The following is a 16,052-nucleotide window of genomic DNA, read 5'->3' as shown; positions in this document are numbered from 1 at the left end:
CAAACCCCCCTTGAGCTCCGCTTCGCGGAGATACTCCTTGTTATCAGTGCAATTGGGGGGTTCCCGCAAACACATGTGTGGCTCCGCTACGCGGAGATTTGTTACGATTGTTACGGGAGTTTTGTTATAGAGTGGGAGTTTGTAACAACGTAACGAAATCGTTGTTACGTTGTAACCATTGTCCATGATACGGGGGTCTGGGGGCTGGCCCCCAGCTACGGGAGCTCGAGGGCTGGCCCTCGAATATACCCCACTGCTAGCACAAATGAGGGATCCGCCGCGAGGAGAACGATAAATTGTACAATTAGGTAGATTACGCGGGTGCCGGGTACTCATCGGCGATGTTAGCAACTAGCTTTGGCAGGTTTTCGGCGGAGAGAAGGATGAGGTGGCCCTGGGATCTGATGCCGGAGAGCTGGAAAGCGCGCTTGGAGTCCGAATTCTGGGACTGGTTTGTAAAATCGTAGGTCGCGTGGTAGTCGGCAATCTTATGGGTCAGCTCGTCTTCGGCGTGGAAGTAGAAGGTTTCCTTGCCCGAAGACGGACGCACTTTCTTGCTCGGCCGCTGGTCCTCCTTGTCAATCTCAGCTTCTTCCTCGGTGAAGCACCGGGAAACAATGATGTAGTGGGTGATCTCGGGCCTTTCGCCCTTCCCCTTCTCCGCTTCCAGATCGTCGCTGTAGATTTTGTAAAGTGGAGGAACCAGTTCTACCGGCATATTAATAACTCTCTCGCAGATTAGCAGGCCCACCTTGGCGTCGGAGCTGGGCATAAACAGCCGCCGCAGCTTTCTATTAAACTCGGGGGACCGGCCGGTCTTCTTGATGAAGTAGTCAACGAGGGTCTTGATCGCTGGCTTCTCGCGGTGTTCATGCATGTTAATTACAGAGAAAAGGGCATACGGGTCGGTATCCTCTTCGCCGACCTTAATTGTAGTGCCTGGGCAGCTCTTATCGAGGATCAGGTCGGCCAGAGACGAGAGATCAAACAGCTCGTTATCGGCATCGAAGAGTTGTCTCAGCAGGTTTTTGATTGCGTGGAAGTCAATCTCCTTCGGATCGAAGAAGTCGAAGTCGACCTGCACGAAGTCCTCATCGTCTTCCTCTTCTTCGTCCTCGACATGGTCCTTCATGACCACATCTTCAGCCTCTTCCAACTCTCGCTTCTTTGACATTTTTGGCGTGAAAAATGAAAAAAAAATTCCGTCTCCCAAAATCTTATCAATCGGGTGCGCATTACGGTTCATAGCCTGTATTGCTTACGATAAGGTACTAATTGTATCAATTTTTTTAATTCAATTAAGTGGTAGATTATAATATATTTAATTGATTATTACAGTATTAGTATTGCTTCATCTCTGTATACGGTATACAATGGCATCTGGTACCGGTGTATGATGGTATTGGTGATGTTCGTTCCCGATCGGACTATTGACCCTTAAGCCATTTAACTCTCGATATTTGATTTACGAATAGAAGCCGTATAAATCTCTGTATTGATTTACCAATAGAGATCTAGTGGAATACTTATTGAGCCTCAAGCCAATATCGATACTGATTTACGAATAGAAGCCACATAAAGTTACGAGAAGAAGACCTGGTGGATAATGGCGGGGCTGGTGAACTACTCGGACTCGGAGGAGTCTGATCGCGAAGTCGAGGTCCATAGTTACCTGTTAAATGCTGCGCCAGATTTAGTAGTCTCTACAAAGGCAGTTGATACAACAGTTATAGGACCTCAGAACCCGTTCAAAGCAGGTGGAAGAGTGAAGAACACCCTTACTGGACGGGCAAACGAGCAAGCTTTTGACCACACAGCCTTTCGTCTCCAGAAACGCAACTTTGAAGCGCTGGGGTACGCAAGGGATATCGATAATACAGGATTTACAGGGGACGACCGCATGGTTGAGGCCAATGACGGCCGGGATCTAAGCGACCTTACAGTGACGAAAGAGGACCTGCGGCGAGCCAAAGCAAAACGACAGAGAAAAGGCGACTCAAGCGTTCTCGACGGTGAAGATGAGTACATTGGGCCGTGGGCCAAGTACAAAGATACCAGCAGTAGCTCTGAACAGTCAGAGCCAGAATCAGAACCAGAATCGGAGGAAGAAGTTCAACAGCCCACAATCAAGGTGAGAAGTGAAGAAGAGGAAGAAGAAGAAGAAGAAGAAGAAAAAACCAAAGAGAAGACCGAATTCCACGGTAAAAGCGAGTTTGACTACCTGGGGCGCACGTACATGCATGTTCCTCAGGACCTGGACATTGACCTAAACAAGACTCCCGGCGACCAGGAGTGGTACGTCCCCAAACGCAAGATTCACAGTTGGGCAGGGCATGCCGGCGGTACCAACCGTCTTAAGTTCTTCCCCAAGTCGGGCCATCTGTTGCTCTCCGGCGGGAACGACACTAATATCAAACTGTGGGACGTTTACCACGACCGCGACCTGTTAAGAAGCTACATGGGTCACTCCAAGGGAGTCAAGGACTTGGATTTCACTCCTGACGGGTCCAGATTTTTGAGCTGCTCGTACGACCGCATGGTGAAGCTGTGGGACACCGAGACGGGTCAGTGCATAGACCGGTTCACGACGCGCAAAATGGTCAATTGCGTGCGGTTCAACCCGCTGGACACTAATGGGTTCGTCATGGGCACGCAAGACAACAAAATTGTGCAGTTTGACATCCGCACCAAGGAGATCGTGCAACAGTACGACCACCATCTCGGCGCAGTCAACACCATCACCTTCGTCGACAACAACAAGCGGTTCATGACCACCTCCGACGACAAGTCGGTGAGAGTCTGGGACTGGCAGGTGAACTCCCCCATCAAGTTCATCGCCGATCCGGCCCAGCACTCAATGCCCTCGGTGGCCCTGCATCCGGACGGCAAGTCCGTCGCGGCGCTGAGCCTCGACAACACAATCCGCGTCATTGGCGCTACCGACCGCTTCAAAATGCAGAAGCGCAAAGTCTTCAATGGCGTCAGCTCCTCGGGATACTCGGTGGGCATCGATTTTTCCCCGGACGGCACTTACCTCATGTCTGGCGATGCCGGCGGCTACGCGATATTCTGGAACTGGCGAACAAACCAGCAGGTCGCCAAGTTCAAGGCTCAGTCCAGACCCTGTACCACCATCGCAGCCCATCCTCAGGAAACCTCCAAAGTCGCTACCGGAGGCGTCGACTCCGTCATCAACTACTGGGACTAACTACACTGCTTCTTCCTGGTGTAATTGGGGGGACTAGTCCCCCCAAACCCCCCTGGGGCTCCGCTACGCGGAGATACATAGCTGAATCAACCAATCTTCCGCGAAGCGGAGCTACGGGAGCCTGAGGACTGGCCCTCGAATACACACTCTGGACTAGCATAATTGGGGGGACCAGTCCCCCCAAACCCCCCTGGGGCTCCGCTTCGCGGAGTATTGGGCTGTAACGGGGCATTTGTTACAAGCTGTTACGGGAGTGTTGTCTCGAATACTCTCTTTACCTAGTGTAATTGAGGGACCCTCCCCTCCTGGGGCTCCGCTACACAGAGATACTTGTTTTAATTTTCCTGGAATCGCAGGAAGCTGGTGAGATAACTGGCGCCCCATGGAACAGTGTCAGATGCCTGGCTCTCCCAGCTCTCCCGCAATCGCAGAAACGCAATGTCGTGAGCTGGAATATTGATAACAAGAGAGCCACGAGGGTTGATCTGGCCAATCTTTTTCCCCAGAAGCCGTTCGTCGTTCTTCTCAAGGCCGGCGGCATAGCTCTGCTCAGTAGCATTATACAAGTACTTGGAAGCCGGAGAGTCGCCATCGAGCACTTCCGCAGCCTGCTCCTCAGTGATTCGGGCCGTCCAGAGGTCATAGACATCCCACTTCTTGTTGATCTTAGTGTTTTCATCAGCCGAATAGGACTCTACGTGGAATATGTCAAACAGGTCCGCCTCCATCACCCGTGGCGAAGCACCGGCATTGAGTAGAGCTACTACCTGGTCACCACCAGCCAAAGGACCCGACCACAGCGAAATCTCGCCTTGGTGGTTGGGTCCTACGTCGGACACGAACTTTCGCCATACTCGTCGCACCGAGGCCCCTAATGGGTCCTGAGAAATGGCAAGCACAGCTGGATTAGTAACCACCGAGAAGGCCTGTGGCGACATTACCCGTACATCATTACCAAGGATCATTGACGACTTTAATGCAGCCCACATGGAAAAGTGGATCTTGTTCTCCCCATCGGTGAATGGAGCATTGCCAATCTCCAGCATATCCAGGTCGTTCCACCCACCATGACCGTGGATGCCATGCTCCGGAGAACTGTACTCGGCAACCAGAGCAGCCTTTCCGAGAATGTTCATCACCGAACAGTCGCCACCCGGCCAATAACATCGGAAGTAGCCAAAGTCTGAGCACGGGCAAATATCACTCGGGCCATCAAATCGAGGACCAATGTCACCAGTAATTCGCCACGAGTTGGAGATGTTGAACCCCCACGAAAACGAGGCATCCTCGCCCCAATTGCACAGAGAGTAGAAAATATCGCGGCCAGTGGCTTCCAGGGCGTCGCTCATTTTCTTGTATCGCAGGAAACTCACCTCTGGCGAGCCCGAAAGGCCGTCATTGAAGCAATTGTCGTATTTAAGGTAGTCCACCTCCCATGACGCAAAGGTCTGTGCATCAATTTCCTCGTGGTAGAGAGAACCGGGGAAGCTCGCGCATGTTTCGGTGCCGGCAGAGGAGTACATTCCGAATAGGAGACCGTTGGAATGCAAGTAATCAGCGACATGCTTCATACCGTTAGGGAATCGGCCAGCATCGGCTCGCAGCCGGCCCTCTGCATCTCTACCGTCACTCCAGCAGTCGTCCAGAATGACATAGTAGTATCCAAGGTCCTTGAGGCCCACGTTGACTAGGACATCAGCCGTCGAGGTTAGAAGCTCTTCGGAGACATCACAGGCAAAAGTGTTCCAATTGTTCCAGCCCATTTGAGGCGTGGCCGCCCCAAGAGCAACACCCGCCATGGAAAGCAAGTGAACAGCGTGCATTGCTAGTTTCTATAGGGGACTATATGGCTTCGGACAGGCCTTTATAGTGATATTCGGATCATCTTTGAGATCTCACCCCGCCACTGCCCCACTTTGGACGATCCTTTTAATCATCAGGACATTGACCAAGATTTCGCCAAAATATTTAAAAATCCTGCATTACGTTGGTCTAGGACCAGTTGTGGGTCTATCCTTGAAAGTTGGTACATATCGGACCGAGTACTGTCGTATTCTCCTCAGATTTGAGTGGGGTACCATTATCGAATGGAGAGTGAACTAAAGCTATTCGGAAATGAAGTTACGTACCATCAGCAACATAGTATAACCACTACAGGCAAGTACGGTACATAGCCTGGGATATCCACTGCTCCACGCCGTATTATATGCACAGGCGGCGTATCTTTGCATCGGCGGGGCAAGAAATCTACAACTAGCGGATCAATTGTCATTTTCCACGCCCTCCGCAAAGCGGAATACAGAAGGCCTTTGAATACGCTTTGCCAGTATAAATTGGGGGGACCAGTCCCCCCAAACCCCCCTGTGGCTCCGATACGCGGGGATTTGGGCTGTAACCGGGTATTTTGTTACACGTTGTTACGGGAGTTGCGTCAGAGGTTGGGAGTTTGTTACGGAGGGAAGATACGGGGGTCTGGGGGCTGGCCCCCAGCTACGGGAGCTCGAGGGCTGGCCCTCGAACACACATCGCTAGTATTAATGGCGGGGGAATTGGGTGGGTAGATAATAATAATATATAATAGATTAGGCGTAGAAGGAGACGGACTTGGACTTTCTCGCCTGGACCTCGCCGATGGCCTCGACGAAGTCTTCGTGGGTGATCTTGGACTTGCCTGTTCGCAGGGCGATCATGCCGGCTTCTACAGTGACCGCCTTGAGCTGGGCGCCGTTGAACTCGTCAGTGGAGCGTGCCAGCTCCTGCCAGTTGATGTTGTCCTCGGTGGTCATCTGGCGCGAGTGGATCTGGAGAATGCCGGCACGCGACTCTTCGTTGGGCAGTGGGAACTCGATCTTTCTGTCAAGTCGGCCCGATCGCAGCAATGCTGGATCCAGCACGTCTACACGGTTTGTTGCGGCAAGCACCTTTACACGGTCGTCAGACCCGAATCCATCGAGCTGGTTAAGCAGCTCCAACATGGTTCGCTGCACCTCACGATCACCGGACTTGTCCGAGTCGAATCGCTTCGTTCCAATTGCGTCCAGCTCGTCAATGAAGATGATGGTCGGCGCCTTCTCCTTGGCGAGCGCGAAGGCGTCTCGCACCAGCTTAGCACCATCACCAATGAACATCTGCACCAGCTGCGGCGCAGCGAGCTTGAGGAAAGTCGCATTGGTCTGCGCCGCACACGCTCGCGCCAACAGAGTCTTTCCCGTGCCCGGAGGGCCGTACATCAGCGCACCTTTTGGTGGCTTGATGCCCATGCTCTTGAACTTGTCTGCCTGCTTCATTGGCGACACTACCGCCTCATCGAGCTCCTCGATCTGCTTGTCCAGCCCACCAATGTCCGAGTAAGTCTCCGTCGGCTTCTCGTCCACCTCCATCGCCTTGACCCGCGAGTCGTACTCCGCAGGTAGCGTGTCCAGAACCAGGTAAGAGTCCTTGTTTACACCAATCAGGTCTCCCGGCTTGAGGGTCTCCGGGTCGACGAGTCCCACCAGCGGCAGGAACACCGTCTGTCGGGTCGACGTTTTGATCACCGCCGACTTACCCTGTCGAGTGGCGTTGAGGTCGACATTGGCCCCCTCGACCGTCTTCTCCCCCTCCATATCCAGCAGTTCCACAACATTGCCCACCAGGTATGGCAATTGCTTGTTGTTGTCGATCTTCTCCTGGTTGTCCTTGATCCGCTCCGTCATCTGGTTCTTGTCGTGCGTCAGTCGCTGGTATTCCGACCGCATCACCTTGATGTCGTTCTCCAGCAGCTTCCTCCGGTTCACGATGTCCTGCGCCGACCCTCGCAGCAGCTCCTCGTCAAGTCCCTCGTCCTCCTCATGCTTCTTCTCCAATTCCTCTAACGTCGACATTGCTTTGGCCTTTCTATGTGTGTGTGTCGTCGAGTTCCTCTTCACCTTCCGTGGCAAAACTCCCACCACCCGGCTTACGTAACCACCAGAACCTCCGTTACCAAGACATCGCCACTGGTGGTCTTCGAGGGCCAGCCCTCGAGCTCCCGTAGCTGGGGGGCCAGCCCCCAGACCCCCGTATCTTGGTTACAGCGTAACAATTTCCTAGTAACGGAATCCCAACATGTAACAAAACAGGTTCCGTTACAACAATTCCACAACAGCTCAAATCTCCGCTAAGCAGGCCCCGGATTAGTACGAGAACAATTATCTTTACAGGCCTGTATTCTAACAGTTCAATTTTGACTTTATTTGAAGTATATATTATAGCTTTACCTACTCTTTCAGCTCTGGATAACATCTCTTCAATAGTGTTGCTGACTCTCAAGAACCTATTGATAACGTATTGAGATCAACACCTTTCAACTATTGGGGAAGCGGGCTGGGATTTAACACTACGGGGTCAATTGGAGGGCTAGACGCCTCAATTGATCTTAATAAGGTGATTACATTTGTTTATTCCTTCCGTTTGACTGCAGTAGCTCGTGGGAAGGCATACCAATTCCCGAATCCCCTATTAATACCAACAATGGAGTGCGATCGAGATTCCTCGTGTGACAACGTAACAATTTTTTCGTTACAAACTCCCAATCCATTACAAAATTCCCGTTACAAAGCGTTACCTGGAGTCCCTAAATTGCACTACTGGGAAGCAGACTGGGATTCGCCACAGGCAAATAGAAAAACTACAGGCTCCAATTGATCCTTAATAGGTGTATTTTGTTAGCTAACTCCTGTCTACTGCAATGGCTCCTGGTAGTGCTTATTGGCCTGCCCAGGCACTGCAATCTGATCTGCGTCAATATTTGGGTCCATTTCCCTGATAAGCTCCTTAATCAGATACGGAACTTCGCTGTAAGGAGCAATTCTCGCTTGGTCTTGTGCAACACGATATAGGTGCAGATAATATTCAATCCTTGCTGGGATGAAGTTTTCCCTTGGCTCGTGCAAGTACTTATCCAAGGCTCTCATTGCTCCCATAAACTGCTCAATGCGCTCGGATCGATCGTCGTTAACAAATGGATCAAGATAATTGCCGCCGACAGGATCTTGACAACGCAGAGGAGTATGTATAATTTCATGGTATATTTTGGGTTGCCCCATTCTAGGCTTCCTCAAAAACTGGATAATTTGCTGAGGACGGAAAATATCTCTGGTTATTTCATACCCCTTCAACAGGGCAACAATTGGCTCAAGCGATGTTCCGGAGACATGCCAGTGCACGAACTTGTCTAAATTTGTCCTTTTTCTTCGACCTCTGGGATTACCGTCTTTATCAAAGACGATCTGCCCCATATAATAAGCGAGAAAGCAGTCGTAATCATCTTTGCTTACAGCAATAGGTACACCATTGTTAGTCGCAAGTTCGAGTACTTTTTCGATGGCAAGACTCCTCCAATCCAAGTGCGTCCATTCGAGAGCACTTTTTAGACATTGAAAAAGTTCCTCGCGTAACTGATCCCCACGAGCACGTCCCCTATGGGGTTCTACTGCTTGTTTGTAACTCCGAATAATTTTTAGCCGTGCAATTTTATCCGGTTTATCGATTTTGGTGACTATATATCCAAAGTCGGGACTGGCAAAGATCTTGTGCTTCTGTCGCAGTAGCTGCCATGGATCCTCGCAGGGGATTTCTTCGAACTCCGAGTCATATCTGGCTCTTTTGTTAGGAGCTGTGGCGTCGCTAGGGCCGCTGTATTTACCAGGGTTAGTGATTGACTACGAGAACGTGTATTTGAGAACATACCTTCTCTTCCCTTGCCCACTTAGATTTACTAGCACGTATCCATATCCTTGGCAATTGTTCGCCATTATGTGATGACTGTACTAACTCGATTTTGAAAATTGCAATATACTAGAGCTCGTGTTGGCAGTTACGTGGGGTCGTTTGAATTGCGTCTGATAGTGGCAGCAAGCCGGCTCCATGCTGCAACGTAGCTCAATTTAAATTAATCGGAACCTTCTCAACGAAGCTCAAAAATCAGGCCATATACTCTTGGATTCTAACCAGAATTCACCCTTTTTTAGGTCATTTACATTTATATCGCGTTACGCGTGACACATTTTTCCATTTTTAGGTTGTCGAAGCTTTCTTCTTCGATCGAAATCAGATCTGGTGGGGTCATTGGCCACACCTGTGTACCCATAGTCTTGCTTGCTATGGAATTTGATTCTTGAGCACCTATAATATTTGCCTCTTCGCACCTTACGTTCTAGAGTTCCACTGTACTGTTGCTTGACCGGTAAAACGGCACTTGGCTATTTTCCCGACAGATTGAGATTGATTGGATCGTATACCAACCACCACAGTCAGAGGCCGAAGTATTTTGAACCTCCATCCGCGATCTCACAGGTCCTATTCTACGAGATAAACTTCGAGGACTATACAAGCGCTTTCGAGAGTATTGGCAATCTACCCACAAAGATTATCACGCGATAATCAACAGACCAAGAATCATAAAATATGAGATCACATTGGGTTTGCGATATCACGATACTTTTGAGTGTTGAAAAATGGTTCGCATGAGGGCATTGATGGAGAATGGAGGAGTTGAAAGAATGCATCGTATATAGAACTCTAACATAAAATTCTAAAACATCCAGTTGAAACAGATACCTGGAAATAGTCAAAGCCGCGCGGCTTCAAAAGGGCCGACATGTGCATGTACGCGCGCGACTTCAACGAGCCGCATGAGCCGCATGGATAAGTGTGTCACAAATAACATGATTGGGTGAATTAGTAATCATGGTGTGGCTGATTCAGCAGCCAAAACGTGCTTCTACGTTCATTCGATCTCCATCTTCGACTTTTAATCTACGTCCTCGTCCTTTAATCGTTCTTTTAATCTTCATCTCCGCCATTTGAGATAGTAGAATCTGGGTTTAGTTTGTAATCTCAGGGCTGTTGAACCTCAGATAGATGGTATATCGCCAGAGCTTACCGGACGAAATCACACTAACTGAAGAGTAGCAACAGGAGCATGGGTCTTTTCAAGAAAAGAGGCAGTGGAACCGCTGCTGCCAAGAGGAAAGCCGAAGCCGAAGAGGATGATAAGGTCCCTGATGTCGCCATTGTCAAAAAAGCCAAAACAACGAAACCAGCTACGAATGAAGAGAAAGACGAACATAAAGTTGCCGAAGTAGAGGTGTATAAGGCCAACAGCGAACTGAAAAATACCTCCGATGCAACTAAACATGACCGGCTATTCACCGAGGATAAATCAGCCAAATTGACCAATGAAGATGGCGAAAAGTATACAATCGACGATGGATTATACCACGGAGCGGCTGGGTATGCCAAGTTCATCAAACCTCGCGAAGGCAAGAAGAAGTTTGGACCATTGAAAGCTGCAGGAAACATCCGATCAACTACCCTCATTGACTACCAGCCAGATGTCTGCAAGGATTACAAACTGACCGGGTACTGTGGCTATGGAGACTCGTGTAAGTTCTTGCACGCCCGAGAAGACTACGCAGCCGGGTGGAAACTCGACCAGGAGCAAGAAGAAAAAAAGAAAACTGCTACTAAAGACAACAACTCAAACGACAAAACCTCAAAGGAAACGAAGACCGTGGAGAAGGCAGAAATCCCGTTCAAGTGTGTCATTTGCAAGAAAGACTACAAATCGCCGGTCAAAACTACGTGCAACCACTACTTCTGCGAAGCCTGTTTCTTCAAGCGCTACAAGAAATCTCCGTCATGCTTTATTTGCGGGAAAGATACTAACGGCGTGGCCAAGCCCGCCTCTAAAGATATCCAGGCTGCTCGCTCGTCCCAGGCGGCCTAATGCCCAAATCATCATGCAATTGTAAAGACCTCGTCACTCGACCGTATAATTCTCGAAAAAAAAAAACGTCGTGACGCACTCTCTATTCTAAAACTTTTCGATGCTTTTGGTTGGCTAGTTATTAGTACCCGCCTTCCACAAGGCCTTCTTCTTGCCTGCCGGCTTTCGAATAACCTCGACACCATTCTTTCCGCCTCCAAATGCCATCACCACCGATTCGTCATACAATTGGTTACCCGCAGCTCGAGCCTTGATCATTTCGCGGGCAAATGCGTGCCGCTCCATGTGGCTCTTAACTTGCAGCTTATCGTGCTCGACAATGTGCTTGAACAGGTTAAACGGCAGCTTTCGCACGACTTCGCGCATCTGTGGATCAACCGGTGAGACCACCAAGTTGGCGACAATGAAGTCGATAACCGACGCGACCAAAGTGTTAGTAAACGGCGGGTATGGCCCCGCGTGCGTGAGATCGACATCCTCGCAGCCAATCGCAAAGGACAGGATCTCGGCGACATTCTCCTTATTCAACAGCCCCAGCACTACCTTGTAACCCGAGGATGCTACGCTTTCAAGTCCCAGCAGGCACCCGGCCGCCATGAGGCCCTTGGCCGTCTCGAGATCGCATCCGCTGAGATCAAGCTGGTGGCCGTACAGCGTCGCCAGAGCCATGGAGAGCGCCATGGGCGTCAGGTTGCGATCTTCTGTAGTCATGTTGATGTGATACGGCGAGTTGTTCTGCCCACTGAGGTATCTGTACAGCACTGGCGACCGTGATGCAAACAGAGCGTGTAGCCTCAGCGGCGGGTGCGGGGCCACCGTCAGCAGGGTATCGGCCCACGCCGTGTGAATGAAGCCCACGTTGTACACGTAAGACGCAACGTCGAACTCTTCCTCTCCAGATGCACTCTCGAACGTCCCGCCATTGCTGCTGTTATTCCCAACCATCTGCGGTATGCCCATCGCTGCTGGATGTGGAGGCATGGGTGGTGGTGGATGAATAGCGTGATGATGATGAGGAGGCGGAACTGGAATCTCGAGGCCTGGTGGTGGAGGGATTGGAGGACCTGACATTTTTCTTCTTTTCTCTATTTTCCCCTGATTGTTTTTTTTTTGACGCTTACTCGAAAGAAACTTTGGATGTCGTACACCTTGGTTGGCCGGTGAATCGAATTTTTTCGGAATTTTTCACTGTATCACGTGAGTGCATTCACGTGACCAATCTGAGCCGCACGATTTGTTTTATTAAAACTACACTAACGGTAGTGCACGAATGGCGATGTATATACATGTGTACTATAGATAGCTGAAGCAAATGAATGTAATATAATAGATTTAGAAGCCGGAAGGGATTGTGGGATATTCGCTTTAATATGGTTCAATTGCTTCTTAAAGTGAGGCTGGTTATCAAAGTACAGCACCACTTGCTAATGGCGATTGGACATGTTTTCGTAACATCCACAAAGAGAGAGTGGCAATTGGTGAAGATTTGCTACGAACCCTCCGCGAAGCGGAGCCACGGGGGTTCGGGGGCTGGCCCCCGAAATCATAAGCTCCTACAATGTTGCTTTCGGCATGGCCCCCCAACCAACCCTCCTGGAGCCCAATTAATATATTAGCGGCTATTATTATAACTCTCGTCTCCTAGAAAGGTGGTAAAAAAAAATGTTCAGAAGGAACAGATGGTTTATATTAGTAATCAGAAGAGTAATAATAACTGTTGTCAGAAGAGTAGTATTCCGAAGAGGAGCCCCAAAAGTAGTCGAACGCTAAGTCGGCCCCCTCATTGGCCAACTCGTCTGCTGCCTCGTTGCCCCTATTGCCGCTATGTCCTGGGACATGGGTGATTCGGACTTGGGCATCGTACCCTCTGCGAGCATATGTGTTGTCAATGTGGTCAAGCATGCGCAGGATTTTCTGGATAAGTTCGGCATGCGCGACAGGATACCCCTTTGAAGTATACCAGCCGTTGTCTTCCCACTTGTAGCACCATTTGGTTAAACAGTTTACCGCATATTGCGAGTCGGTACGCAGACGTATGGGACGGTTGTACCGCCGACGGCGGAATTCACCTATGGCCTGCCCCAACGCCGCCTCTATAGCCGTGAGTTCGCAAAACTGGTTGGTCGTAGGCTGTTCAAGAATTGCGCGACCAAAATTTCGCGGATCGCCGCGACCATGGTAGACGCCAATGCCCCCGTACGCCTTTTCAGAGCCGTTATGTCTGCAGGCGCCGTCGGCGTACACAGAGTGATAAAAATTGAGGCCCAAGTACTTGCAGCACTCTCTAAAGTCATCAAAAACTTCATAAGCTTGGATCTCTCGAGACCTGTGCCGCTTCCGAAGGATTGCGTTCAACTGCGCCCTGGGCTTTGTCAGCACTTTCTTACCTATTACCCCTGAATTAACATAGCGTCTTTACGGTACATACCAGGTCATAATTTCGCTTGGGCGATCGTCCTCCCAAATGACTGCGCAGTATTCTTCCATATTTCGTCGTCGAATTGCTAGGAGGCTTTAGATTGACAAGTTTTGTTCCAAATCGTAAGGATAGTGCGGAAAAACCATCGATTGTGCTGCGGCTCACAAGATTTCCCAAAACATCATTTGGATCAATGTAGTTAGAAGTGTAAAATGCTGTTACTACCGTAACAACGGGACAGAGTGCCGTTACATAGTAATGGATAGACCCACCGGCATTTTTTCAGTTCAAATTATGAGAACTACAAAGTTCAATTGAAGAGAGAAACCTCTGCACTGATAGTACGACAGTTGGAATGCCTGGCTCTAGCGGGAGTCTGAAAAATGCTTACTCAGCTGTTAACCTCCTACTGTTGTGCGTGAGACAGGCCAACTCCCAACATCAGCGCTTACCATGCGAACTTACCGTGCCCGACGACGTAAGACTCCGACGCGCTGCGTCGCTATGGGGGAGGGGACCGAGTTCACCATAAAAAATGGCAATCGACCCACTGCTGGGGCTATTCTTTGGGGGGGCCAGCCCCCCAAACCCCCCGTGGCTCCGCTCCGCGGAGTTTTGGGCTGTAATTCACCACGGAGTTCACTGTCTTCGGGATGGGAGCTGGTATTGGCTCGGTTATCTGATTAGAGAAATATGTAGCAATTGCGTCTTTTGTGCTGATGTTTTATACGATAGGGTCGGTTATAACAAAGTATTGCTTATACCAGTGTTACTACCTTTCCGAACACAAAATTGATTGAATATCCATTCTATCTACCGGTATTGTCAATTGATATGTGCCCCGCATATCCAGTAGCTATTTTAAATGATAGCATGGTTTCCAGTCATCCATCGTGACTATGAGGGTTTTTCTTATAGCTAGTAGCTGTTTTACCGGTGTTATGTTACTTACTAGTACACCATATTTGTACCGGACGAGCAGACTTTCGTTGACATATAGAAGGTAACAATTTTTTGCTATTTATCATAGTTTGTTTGGTCAAAACACGTCTGGCTAACGATGACAATATGGACAACCAAGACGAGGAGTGGCCAATTAGATAACATTGTTAGAAAAGAGAAAGCGAAGGATTAGAAGAAGATTTTCATACACGCTATGTTACTTCGACAACACTATTAGCACTACCTGAACTGGATAATCAATACAACTTATGATACTATTTCTCGCACTTATATCTTTTGGATACCCTTTTTCCTTTGGTTTGTTTAGCTACTCTTCCACCCTGTCTTATCTTACCAATCACATCCTTATTTTGACGCTTGTTCTTCTCGTCCACTCCCATGCTATTTTCTTGTTCAGCCTGTTTTCCATGCTTTTTAACTCCTTCCTCATCTAGCCCTCCTACCAATTTAATCTGTTCCTTCGTAATATGATCCAACTCGTGCCCATACTTTTCGTATAGCCATGGAACCCACGGCCAATCAACGAATTTTCCAAACCTGTAAGAACTCTTAAAAAAATGTTCTTTCCACTTAAGTAAGGCAAATGGCATACTTCCAGGACGGTTAATAATGTTAGATGCCGTGGGATCAAGTGCAGTAAACGCAAACAACCACACAATAACGTGGAAGCTCTGTCCTTTTTTGACGACGACAAAGGATTTCGCCCTACGACTGAATGCGAGCGATACTCCGCTGCTATCAATTGCATGTTCAGCCTCAATAACTTTCTCCATCATGGCTTGCCGATCTTCCCTCGGATAGCTACGTAACAATCGGTTATCCATAAAAATCCCATCGATATATTCCCTGAGAACGACTAAAATTTCACGGGTCTTTAGTTTGGTACATGTATAATACGGTAGCACCATAACAAACGACCCATAGTACCGTGGAATCACCTTGCCCTGCAAATGCTCCAATTTTCTGTAGCTAGCAATTGTATGCAAGAAGGCCTTTTGTGAACGCCAATCAGGATAAATATTGTAGGAATACCTGTCAAAGACATCTACCATCACTTTATGATCAAGGGGGAGACTCAATCTGTCTGGACCGCTCTTGATGATAGCCTGGAAAAAGCGAGGGGTTGCTTCGGCAGGCGGTCGTACCTCAAAACGCAGTCCCATTGTCACTTTATCTTCGGGCACAAACGGTGGCCTCTCAGGCAGAAGTAAAAACGGGTTTCTCCTTTGTCCAAATGGAGGCCGCAGCAACTTTTCTACGTCGTTAGGCTGCGTAATCGGACTATAAGGGTACAATTCAACGTCTTGAAAGACGCGAATATTTGGAAATCCCGTGGATAGGAGAGGCATCGCAAATAGTTGATGAGCTTCAGTACGGTAGGTATGCTGCCCTTGAATGCTACTGTCTAACTCGAGATTGTATGAAGATAATGCTCAAGTTAATGTTAATGTTACATGCCTTGAAATGGTATTGATATTGTGATACAAGACATTGTACCTACCCTGTTCTTGATAGGTATGTAGGTTTAATCACTTTACTCTAATTCGGCTCTTGCTTGCGCGTGCGAATTTGCGGTCGTCGGGATCTATTTGTAGTTCCTTATCTCTTCGCTTAAGTTGCAGGTTAGTATTCGAACTGGGCTACTTTCTCTCAATTAAGCTATCGCTGATCGAGGGAGAGAACTCTGGTGCATCTCGGCCGGCTAATAACTC

The 16,052-nt window shown here is 49.0% G+C and overlaps 9 protein-coding genes across 9 annotated transcripts; 2 read left to right on the top strand and 7 right to left on the bottom strand.

Moving 5' to 3' along the window:
* Positions 1 to 313: 313 nt before the first annotated feature.
* On the bottom strand, positions 314 to 1,174 carry BCP1 (protein-transporting protein BCP1; the record flags this gene model as incomplete). The annotated part of the gene is made up of 1 exon (XM_076685920.1): positions 314 to 1,174. The coding sequence occupies one exon, from the start codon at positions 1,172 to 1,174 to the stop codon at positions 314 to 316; it is 861 nt and encodes a 286-aa protein (XP_076539896.1).
* Positions 1,175 to 1,900: 726 nt separating this feature from the next.
* CDC40 (Cdc40p) lies at positions 1,901 to 3,208 on the top strand (the record flags this gene model as incomplete). The annotated part of the gene is made up of 1 exon (XM_076685919.1): positions 1,901 to 3,208. The coding sequence occupies one exon, from the start codon at positions 1,901 to 1,903 to the stop codon at positions 3,206 to 3,208; it is 1,308 nt and encodes a 435-aa protein (XP_076539895.1).
* A 335-nt stretch (positions 3,209 to 3,543) lies between these two features.
* Positions 3,544 to 5,031, bottom strand: TRVA0_030S01486 (glycoside hydrolase family 27 protein; the record flags this gene model as incomplete). Its single annotated transcript, XM_076685918.1, has 1 exon — positions 3,544 to 5,031. One exon carries the CDS (start codon positions 5,029 to 5,031, stop codon positions 3,544 to 3,546), a length of 1,488 nt encoding a protein of 495 aa, XP_076539894.1.
* Positions 5,032 to 5,790: 759 nt separating this feature from the next.
* RPT5 (proteasome regulatory particle base subunit RPT5) lies at positions 5,791 to 7,071 on the bottom strand (the record flags this gene model as incomplete). The annotated part of the gene is made up of 1 exon (XM_076685917.1): positions 5,791 to 7,071. One exon carries the CDS (start codon positions 7,069 to 7,071, stop codon positions 5,791 to 5,793), a length of 1,281 nt encoding a protein of 426 aa, XP_076539893.1.
* An 837-nt stretch (positions 7,072 to 7,908) lies between these two features.
* TRVA0_030S01442 (uncharacterized protein) lies at positions 7,909 to 8,982 on the bottom strand (the record flags this gene model as incomplete). The annotated part of the gene is made up of 2 exons (XM_076685916.1): positions 7,909 to 8,863; positions 8,918 to 8,982. The coding sequence occupies 2 exons, from the start codon at positions 8,980 to 8,982 to the stop codon at positions 7,909 to 7,911; spliced, it is 1,020 nt and encodes a 339-aa protein (XP_076539892.1).
* Positions 8,983 to 10,151: 1,169 nt separating this feature from the next.
* CWC24 (U2-type spliceosomal complex subunit CWC24) lies at positions 10,152 to 10,958 on the top strand (the record flags this gene model as incomplete). The annotated part of the gene is made up of 1 exon (XM_076685915.1): positions 10,152 to 10,958. One exon carries the CDS (start codon positions 10,152 to 10,154, stop codon positions 10,956 to 10,958), a length of 807 nt encoding a protein of 268 aa, XP_076539891.1.
* Positions 10,959 to 11,072: 114 nt separating this feature from the next.
* Positions 11,073 to 12,029, bottom strand: TRVA0_030S01398 (uncharacterized protein; the record flags this gene model as incomplete). The annotated part of the gene is made up of 1 exon (XM_076685914.1): positions 11,073 to 12,029. One exon carries the CDS (start codon positions 12,027 to 12,029, stop codon positions 11,073 to 11,075), a length of 957 nt encoding a protein of 318 aa, XP_076539890.1.
* Positions 12,030 to 12,647: 618 nt separating this feature from the next.
* On the bottom strand, positions 12,648 to 13,394 carry TRVA0_030S01376 (ribonuclease H family protein; the record flags this gene model as incomplete). The annotated part of the gene is made up of 2 exons (XM_076685913.1): positions 12,648 to 13,320; positions 13,387 to 13,394. 2 exons carry the CDS (start codon positions 13,392 to 13,394, stop codon positions 12,648 to 12,650), a joined length of 681 nt encoding a protein of 226 aa, XP_076539889.1.
* A 1,200-nt stretch (positions 13,395 to 14,594) lies between these two features.
* On the bottom strand, positions 14,595 to 15,689 carry TRVA0_030S01354 (uncharacterized protein; the record flags this gene model as incomplete). The annotated part of the gene is made up of 1 exon (XM_076685912.1): positions 14,595 to 15,689. One exon carries the CDS (start codon positions 15,687 to 15,689, stop codon positions 14,595 to 14,597), a length of 1,095 nt encoding a protein of 364 aa, XP_076539888.1.
* Positions 15,690 to 16,052: the final 363 nt, after the last annotated feature.

The sequence above is a fragment of the Trichomonascus vanleenenianus genome (genome assembly GCF_965637985.1).
Source record: "Trichomonascus vanleenenianus strain CLIB 3782 genome assembly, contig: TRVA0_030S, whole genome shotgun sequence".
Taxonomy (NCBI): Eukaryota; Fungi; Ascomycota; class Dipodascomycetes; order Dipodascales; family Trichomonascaceae; genus Blastobotrys; species Blastobotrys vanleenenianus.
Note: the sequence above shows the minus strand (reverse complement) of the source record. Positions and strands in the feature narration are given on the sequence as shown.